We start from the raw sequence: 8,873 nt of genomic DNA on the forward strand, positions 1-8,873 counted from the left end.
TGTGTAATTATTCATTACTAAATAATTATAATTAGCTATCAAACCCAAAACAAACACATACATACTACATTTAAGGATTTTTTTCGTACCAAACCCACCATTTACGAATCAAAAAGAAACTGCTAAAATTATATATAAAAAATTATATAATTATATCTAAGAACATGTATCATCATGTTTAAAATTAGCTAAATATATTATAAATATATTAAATTGTATTTAAAACTAGGCTCCGAATACTCCTCGATTTTTCGGTAACTCGCTAAGCCTGGAATTACTGCCCGACTAGCGCCTAGCGTAGTTCCGAACATGGGTTTTTACTATACATATTTAACCGTGACCGAATCAAACTCTTGAGTAGACTTGTTCCAAACCACCCCCCATATTAAGAAAAACTCAGGATGCAGTCTTTGGGCTACAAACTCAACTCCCCAAACTACTTTTAGTGTCCAACCAAATTCTTAATGGACTTTGATGGGCCTAGTTATTTACCTTTGTGTTTGAAAAAAATTTAAGCAAGTCAAAAAAGATCTCAGGATTGGTGTATACCCCCACCAAGACACCAAGGGTTGTTGGGCAAAATTTTGATTTTCACATTGACCAACCCCCAAGCCAGCTAAAATACATCACCAAACTCTACTTTCTACTAACAATAAACTTTACATAAAATTGAAAACTATATGCAATTTTCCGTTTGTAGAATATTCGAATAAAGAAAACAGAATCTCCTAAAATTAACTTTATGGCCGGGGAGCAAAAATCACGAGAAATGAAGAAAGAAAGGGCCAAAAAGACAGAAGCAGAAGAACAGCACATTGCCAAATGTCAAAAACCAGTTGTCTCGCAGGTCAAAAAAGAGAGTCAAATAATAAATCCTACGCTTTCCATTTTTTCTTTTAATTGGCTTTGCAACTTCAACAACCCTCGCGTCGTGTTCCCTCATTAGAACCAGTTGTCTCGTTTATATTTCTTCCACGCAAAAGCCAAAACGAAAGAAAAGAGAGAGAGAGAGAGAGAGTTTTACATTTTTATGTCATAAATCCTATATAAAGCTTTAATTTTTCGGCCTGAGAGGTTTAGTTTGGGTACAAATACTCAAATCGACGTGTCGTCTTCCATCTTTGTTCCATTGCTCTTCTCCATCCTCGGTTTCATCGCCACACCCTTAAGACAGGTATGTCTCTGTATTTGACGGACCTCTTATTACGCGATAAAAGTATAAAAGTTAGAGATTCAGTTCTCTACTTGAGTAATCAAAGTTTAGATCTTTAGCTTTAATATTGTTGATTATCATAGCTTGCGCATAGGAAATGGCTACGGTTGTGTCTCTCCAAGCCATCATCGGCTCTATTGCTTCTCAGTCACCTTCCAATTCCAAAGCTTCTCTCTTCCCAAAGGAGCCTTTCAATCTCCCTATCAAGTTCAGACAAAACCGTTGTTTCAAGATCGAAGCAACAACCGCATCTCAAACTCCTGTTCTCGACACTCTCTTGTCTCCTTCCAAAACTACCACCACCCCTCACAAGAAAAAATCAAGTAAAACTAATGCTTCTTTCTTCCTTGTCCTCCCCCTCATATTAAATTTTGAATTAATTTTTTTTTTTTAAATTCAGATGAAGCATCTCTGATATTAATCAGGCACGGAGAATCGCTATGGAACGAGAAGAACCTCTTCACAGGCTGCGTCGACGTTCCATTAACCGAGAAAGGCGTTGCTGAAGCTATCCAAGCCGGGAAGAGGATTAGCACCATCCCCGTTGATCTGATCTTCACTTCCTCCCTCATCCGTGCTCAGATGACCGCCATGCTCGCCATGACTCAGCACCGCTGCAAGAAGGTTCCAATCATCTTGCACGATGAGAGCGAGAAGGCGCAGACTTGGAGCCATGTCTTCAGCGAAGAGACCAGGAAGCAATCTATCCCTGTTGTAGCTGCTTGGCAACTGAATGAGAGAATGTAATACAACTGCTTTTCTTGTGTATTTTTTTTTTTAATTATCTCGGCCTTATAGAAGAAGGGTCTAGACTAATTTCCAAGTGGAAGTGCAGCTCACGGGTATTTAAATGGGCTACCCGCCCCATACTCGTGTGGCCACATGGGTTTAATGTTGTGGGGCTGGTTCGAAGCCGAGTTGTTTAGCAACGCAAAGCTTTCCTACCACTAGACCACCCCCGATGTAGTTATCTTTGTGTTTTTGTTTTAATACAAAGTTTCTGACATTTTTTGTTTATGTTTGGTTTTGAGTTAGGTATGGAGAGTTACAAGGTTTAAACAAGGAAGAGACAGCTGAAAGATATGGAACGCAGCAAGTTCATGAATGGCGTAGGAGTTACCACATCCCTCCACCTAAAGGAGAGAGCTTGGAGATGTGTGCTGAGAGAGCTGTGGCTTACTTTGAAGACAATGTAATGAATTAAAAAATATTCATTTTTGTTTTTTTTTTTTTTAACTTATGTAATCGTTTTTATGCAGATTCAACCAGAGCTTGCGTTAGGGAACAACGTGTTGATTGCTGCTCATGGGAACTCGTTGCGGTCTATCATTATGTATCTTGACAAGCTAACTTCTCAGGAGGTAAACAAAAACAAACTAGAATGAGTCTTGTTTTATTGGTTTTTGGTAAGTGTGTTGAATTTTTGTTTTTGGTTCTTTTAAGGTTACGAGTTTAGAGCTGTCTACTGGTTTACCGTTGCTCTACATCTTCAAAGATAGGAAGTTCATGAGACGAGGAAGCCCTGTTGGTCCTACAGAAGCTGGTGTCTATGCTTATACTAAGGTACAACTAAACTAAACCAAACCAGTTGCAGAGCTGGTCCTGTAATTTTGGGGGCTTTATTAAAAATAAAAACATATTAAATTTTTATAAAAATTAAAATATTTGTTTAAAAAAAAAATTCAACAAAAGTTTTGTTTAAACTATTTATTTTTAAAAGAAAATAAAAGTTATAGATTACATTAACATAAAAGTGTATGTCTTTACTTTCGTTTTATTATTAAATTTTATTTAAATTTTAAACAAAAAACAACAAAATAATTATTTTACATTTTAATATACTTATATCTATGTGTATATGTTTCATTTGCCTTCCCACAAGCCCGGCTCTGACCAAGTGTTTGTCTTGTTTCTTTATATTTATGGTTATGAGTTTGCTGATAGAATGCTTCTTTGTTTCAGAGATTGGCACAATACAGACAGAAGCTTGATGAGAGCCTTAACTAATGTGTTCTGTTCTTTTGTTTTGTCTTTCACTTTCTGAGTTCTCTATGTAGTGAGAACAGAACAGTTTTTAAGATATGTATTAGATTACACAAATCACGTTTCATTACATGTTATTTTAAATCACCCAAAAGCCAATCCAAAAGGGAAGTTTTCTTACATTTATGTTTTTTTTGATTCAGACATTAACTGTAAGAGGGAGCTCTGAGTTTCCAACGGTTAAGAAGTACTTTCCTTCTTCAACAACCATAACTCCAACTTCATTAGCTCTGCTCAAATGCTCACAAACACCAACCTCAAACTCAACTTCACCTTTCTCTCTGTTACTCAACACAATGCTCTTAAACCCAACAAGCTGTTTCTCAGCTCGTGTCCCGTCTTCTCCTCCCTTCTCGTGCCTCATAAACATCAGCACCGGATGTTTCCCAGCCATCTCTCCTTGATTCTCAACCACAATACTCACCTTAGTCTTGGCTGTATCGCAGCTCTCTCTTCCCATTTCTGAGACCAGAGCGTATCGAAGAGAGTCTGAGTTGGTTTGAGGTTTGGACTGGTTCAGGTAGAGAGTGTTTTGAGCTAGAGTCTTGAACTGGTAAGAGTAAGTTGTGTAGCTAAGACCATGACCAAACTCAAACACTTTAGGTCCTTTGTAGAATCTGTAAGTCCTTCCTGGATATCCAGATGGTGATGATCTCATCCTCATGTCTGTCATCTTCACGTTCACAAAGTTTTGAGGATACCATGTCACAGGTAATCTCCCTCCTACAAACACATAAAAATCGAAATCTAGTAAGAACACACTCAGATCTTCTCAATTAGCGGTAGAAGAAGAATGTGAAAATCGCGTTTTAGATCTTCAAAGTGATACTTGTAAATCTTGAATTTTTTTCAAGAAAACTTCTTATCAATGTTCTAGACAGGGTCTAAGGGGTCCGACTAGCCGAAACATTTTTAAAAAACAATTATGGGACTCAAATGAATTTAAGCCGTTCTCAATATGTTTAAAACAATTTAAATCCGTTTAAATCAATCTAATTTGGTCTAAATCTCTTAAATCAAACAAAATGCTAGTTAAAACCACAAATTTATCTTATTTATTTTTTTATATATCCAACTTTTATAATTCAGCAAAATAATTTTATAATCAAAATTAGAAAATTAAAATTCAATGTTTAAATTGCATGTACATCAGTTTAAAGGTTTTTAATTTGGAAATGATCAGCTTAAAGGTTAAAATGTGATTTTCCGAGGAAGAATGACTCACCAGGATTGTGATCTCCGAATAAGATTTCAGCAAGAGCAACCCCTCCAGCTTCACCAGGATAACCAGCCCAAACAATGCTACCGATCTTGTCGTTGTCCTTAGCAAATGAGACATCGACAGGACCGCCACATATCAAGACAAGAACCACTGGTCTCTTCGCAGCTTTAGCAACGCTTGTTATAAGCTCTCGTTGCTTCCCCGGAAGACTAAGGTCAACACGGTCCATATCTTCCTTCTCTTGAGTCTGGTCTAGTCCCATGATCAAGACCACGCGTTCAGCGTTTCTCGCGATGGCCACCGCTTGCTCAACCGCAGCGTTGGAGCAAGCCACGGAGTCGCATCCTTTATGGTAAACGGCGTTTTTGACGTAACCGCGTATCGCGTCTAGAGGAGTCACGTTCTTGCATGGCGGGCCAGCGTAGTTTCCGAGAAGCGTTTTGGCGACGTGAGCGTTTGGACCGATCACAGCTAACGAAACGCTGCGTTTGGAGAGAGGAATGAGTTTTAAAACGTTTTTCAAGAGGACGATACCGTTACGAGCTGCTTCGAGTGCTAATGCTTGGTGAGACGGAGAACAAATGTCGTTAGGACTTATGTTTCCGTATGTTAGTTTGGTTGGATCGCCGTTAAAGAGTCCAAGACGGATCCTAACGGAGAATAAGTTGATTAGAGCTCTGTTGATGTCTGCTTCCGACACTTTCTTTTGTTGAAGAGCTGACTTGGTGTGGTTTTGTAAGTATGAACCGCAGTTTACGTCCATGCCGGCTTTGAGGACGTCAGCGACCGCGTCTTCAGGGGTCTTGGCGTAGCCTTGGTCGTCGTAGATGATTGAGACTGCGTCACAGTCTGAAGTAATGTATCTGAACATATATATAGAGACGATAGATAAAACATGTTACTATCATTGTGGCTTTAAGAGTTTTAAGAAACGAGAAGAAGAAGAAGGGACACGAACCCGTTGAAGTGCCAGAGACCACGAGCGGTTCGAGTCAAGAGGTTTGGGTCAGCGCAAGAGGGAATGCCGTTGACTCGGTTATAAGCGCACATGATGCCACTGGCTCTGCCTTCTTCTATGCATTTCTTGAACGGTGGTTGGTACGTCTCCGCCATGTCAGCCAAACTCACCTTTTTGTTTTATTTATCAGATCAAAGAATCATAAAGTAATTAACCTAATTAACATGGAGTTAAGAAAAAAATAAGACGTATTTAGCATTTTTCAGAACTAGAGGATCGTGATGTTACCTGTCCAACCTCAAAATATTATTTAGGGTACGTCTCATACATTGGAAATATTTAGAATTTTGTAACAAGAAGAACAGTTTCTTTCTTATTAATAAAATGGATAAAAAGGGTGGGTATATTTTTTGTTTTACATCTTTTTAGGTCTTTTCAATTGGTAATTTAAATATAGGTCTAATGGCATAAAGCATAATAAATACTATTCTAAATAATGATAAAAATAAAAAAAATAATAGTTGGACCATACTTTTATCAATGGTTCACACTGCTATTTTAATAGAATAGATGAGAAGAGTATAGTATTGTGAAATTGATTGTTCTATAATTCCTAACAAAATTTGACTCGATTCCGACCAGTCTCCACGTCAGAATTTCAACATGTTGATTGTATGATGATTATATTAGTACAAATTCATATTCATGACAAGACGTAAAGAATAGCACATATTCATGATAAGACGTAAAGGGTGCAATCAAGGGATAATATATGCTCTTTGATGCCACTTAAAAACATCATTATGTAAAGACTTTACTTTAATGCCCACTTTAGAAGGAAATACAAACTTTATATACTAATTATGTACTACTATTACTATTAGACTAAAATAAATGAAAAAGACGAGTCAAAAGATAGTAACCTTTAAACAGTGATTATTATAGAGAGAAAATATACCTGAGCATTGAAAACGTAGCGGGTGATACCTTTCCAACGGTCAAGATCATAAGCCGTGAAATGCTTACAACAAGCGGAGGCTTGAAGGTGACCACCAGAGAGTGTTTTCTTACCGTCGAAAGAATCACCTTGGAGTCCTCTGACGTAAGCCACCGCGTAAGCTCCGGTCACCGTCGGATCCTCGCCAGGAGTCTCTTGGCCTCTTCCCCACCGTGGATCCCTGAATATGTTAATGTTCGGTGCCCAAAACGTCATCCCTTTCGCTTGCCCTGCGTTGTACACTCCTCTTGCTTCCTTTCCTATTACCTACAACAACAATTATCCAAAAACTTTCTTATTTTAATATTCTTCTAATTTACACTAATAAGAGAAATTAATGCCTGAGGCAAAGATAGCAACGTACCACCAAAAACAATTTTACTTATTAAATTAACACAAAAGAAAAATCCAGAGACAGTTACTTCCTTTTCAGCTTTTCAGACATAGTAAAAGGTGAACTGAAGTTCAAATATATGTGAGTTATTTTCTGTCCGAAACTATTTCAATAAATTTAAATAACAAAAATTTAATAAATCAAAACACTTTTTATAGTTGAAAGGTCAAGAGAGAGAGTAAACGTACTTGAGCAATGCGGAACCATAGATAGGAGTCAAAGGAAGCTGCGGATAAGATGACTTGAGGAAAGCTAGTGGCAGCTTTAACCATTCCGTTAAACCGGATCCCTGGAGTCGGACCGACGTCAGCCACGCCGTGCAAAGCCTCCGACCACCATTGGTACGCCGGCACTCCAAGACGAGGTATCCCTGGAGCTGAGTTTACAAGCTGAGAGATCTTCTCGTCTACGGTTAGCCTCGAGACGATATCGCGAGCTCGCCAGTTAACCGAGAGGTCGGTGCGGCAGAACTGAAAGAGCTTTGTGGTGGGATTCAATGCGTCACACGCGTGCGGCGGAGATGAGTCAACGCCGTGAAGGAAGAAGAGAATGAGGAGGAGGAGAATCATTTTAGCCATTGGCTTCGAAATGCGGAAAACAAGAGATGAGAGAAGCTGTATAAGAATTAAGAAGAGACTGATGAGACTGACAGAGTATCTACTTTATTATTGTTGTCTTTTTGAATTGACGCGAATACCCCTTAAAATTCGCATCGGTGACCTAAAATAATTATTAGTATATTATTATTACACTAACTCTCTAGTTACGGTCCTAAGCCCAATAAGACTATTGCTTTTTCTTTGATGTAGGCCATTTTAGTGTAAAATCATAAACAGTTTTGTCAGGCCCATTAAAACATTATAGTAAACTTTTAGATATTAAAATACAGAGCTAGCAATGCATTGTTAGGCCCATGGACCCCATTTTTATTATTTATTAGATACTTTGTCCGCGCTACGCGCGGATAATATATTTAAATTTGTTATATTTGTCATTTTTATTTCTATGTGAATTTTTGTATATTAAACTATATTATAACTAATTTTCAAAAAAAAAAAAAATATATTTTTAGTTTGAAGTAAGTATCTATTATATGTAACAAAATTAACTAATAAAATATGAGAAATCAAGTCCGAGATTTTAGAGTTATGTTAAAAAATATAATTATGTATAGAACGTAAATTATCTTAGTTTAAAAGATTGGAATCTCATCTCGAATAAACTAACGAAAAGAAAAAGTACTCCAATAACCTACTTAAAATATAAAACTCCTTTTTCAAAAAATAAAAACGTACTTAATAATATTTTTTTACGTGTAATAGTTGAAAACTGACAATTGAATATCAATGTAGAATATTATTTTAATATATCTAATGGTAAAATATTAATTATAATAAACAAATTTTGAATTTTGTAATATTACATGAATTAGACGTCTTTAAAATCTAAAATCTATTTTATTAACATAATATATTTTTTATTCATTTATTATTTTGACGTTACAAAATATTGCTTTAGTTTTATTTGTATATTAAAGTGTAATAAGGTCAGAGTGTAATAGTTAATCAGAGTTAAATCATCAAACTTACATAAACCGTATTTAGAATCCAGGTTCGCAAGTTTAGCATATCCAATATCCTAAAATCATCAAAGAAAATACATGAGATACAAAGTAAAAATATAGGTATTAATAAATACGAAAAATATATATTTATTTTATGTTGGGTCAATTCAAAATATAATTATTTGATGATATTTTTTTAAAACTCTTAAATAAATATATAATTTCATTAAAATCTTATATTAATAATTCTCATATATAAATTTTATAACATTTACATAAATATAAAAAAAACATTATGTTTTATATCTTTTACAATGAAATTATCCTAACTTTTATCCTTTTCTCGATATTTAAGTGTTATATTATATTCGTGGATCACACCCAAAATTACATATATAAGATCTCGATACAAAAATAAAAAGCAAAGAATTTAATATAAGTAATTGCTTGAGTTTTATTATTATTATTGTTGTTTTATTTTG

General features: G+C 35.9%; 2 protein-coding genes across 3 annotated transcripts; one reads left to right on the top strand and one right to left on the bottom strand.

Annotated features, from left to right (window-relative positions):
- Window positions 1-880: 880 nt before the first annotated feature.
- Window positions 881-3,350, top strand: LOC106300189 (2,3-bisphosphoglycerate-dependent phosphoglycerate mutase-like). Of its 2 annotated transcripts, none has more exons than XM_013736284.1 (7): window positions 881-1,174; window positions 1,308-1,536; window positions 1,614-1,956; window positions 2,249-2,405; window positions 2,473-2,574; window positions 2,657-2,776; window positions 3,176-3,350. In XM_013736284.1, exons 2-7 carry the CDS (start codon window positions 1,311-1,313, stop codon window positions 3,218-3,220), a joined length of 993 nt encoding a protein of 330 aa, XP_013591738.1. In that variant the 5' UTR covers window positions 881-1,174; window positions 1,308-1,310; the 3' UTR covers window positions 3,221-3,350. The 2 variants fall into 2 exon arrangements, with proteins under 2 accessions (XP_013591738.1, XP_013591737.1); XM_013736283.1 differs by having other exon boundaries at window positions 894-1,174; window positions 1,297-1,536.
- LOC106300188 (probable beta-D-xylosidase 7) lies at window positions 3,268-7,488 on the bottom strand. The gene is made up of 5 exons (XM_013736281.1): window positions 7,016-7,488; window positions 6,395-6,700; window positions 5,437-5,606; window positions 4,482-5,341; window positions 3,268-3,979 (listed from the first exon to the last, which is right to left on the bottom strand). Exons 1-5 carry the CDS (start codon window positions 7,403-7,405, stop codon window positions 3,396-3,398), a joined length of 2,310 nt encoding a protein of 769 aa, XP_013591735.1. The 5' UTR covers window positions 7,406-7,488; the 3' UTR covers window positions 3,268-3,395.
- Window positions 7,489-8,873: the final 1,385 nt, after the last annotated feature.

This window comes from Brassica oleracea, chromosome C6 (assembly GCF_000695525.1).
Source record: "Brassica oleracea var. oleracea cultivar TO1000 chromosome C6, BOL, whole genome shotgun sequence".
Classification (NCBI taxonomy): Eukaryota; Viridiplantae; Streptophyta; class Magnoliopsida; order Brassicales; family Brassicaceae; genus Brassica; species Brassica oleracea.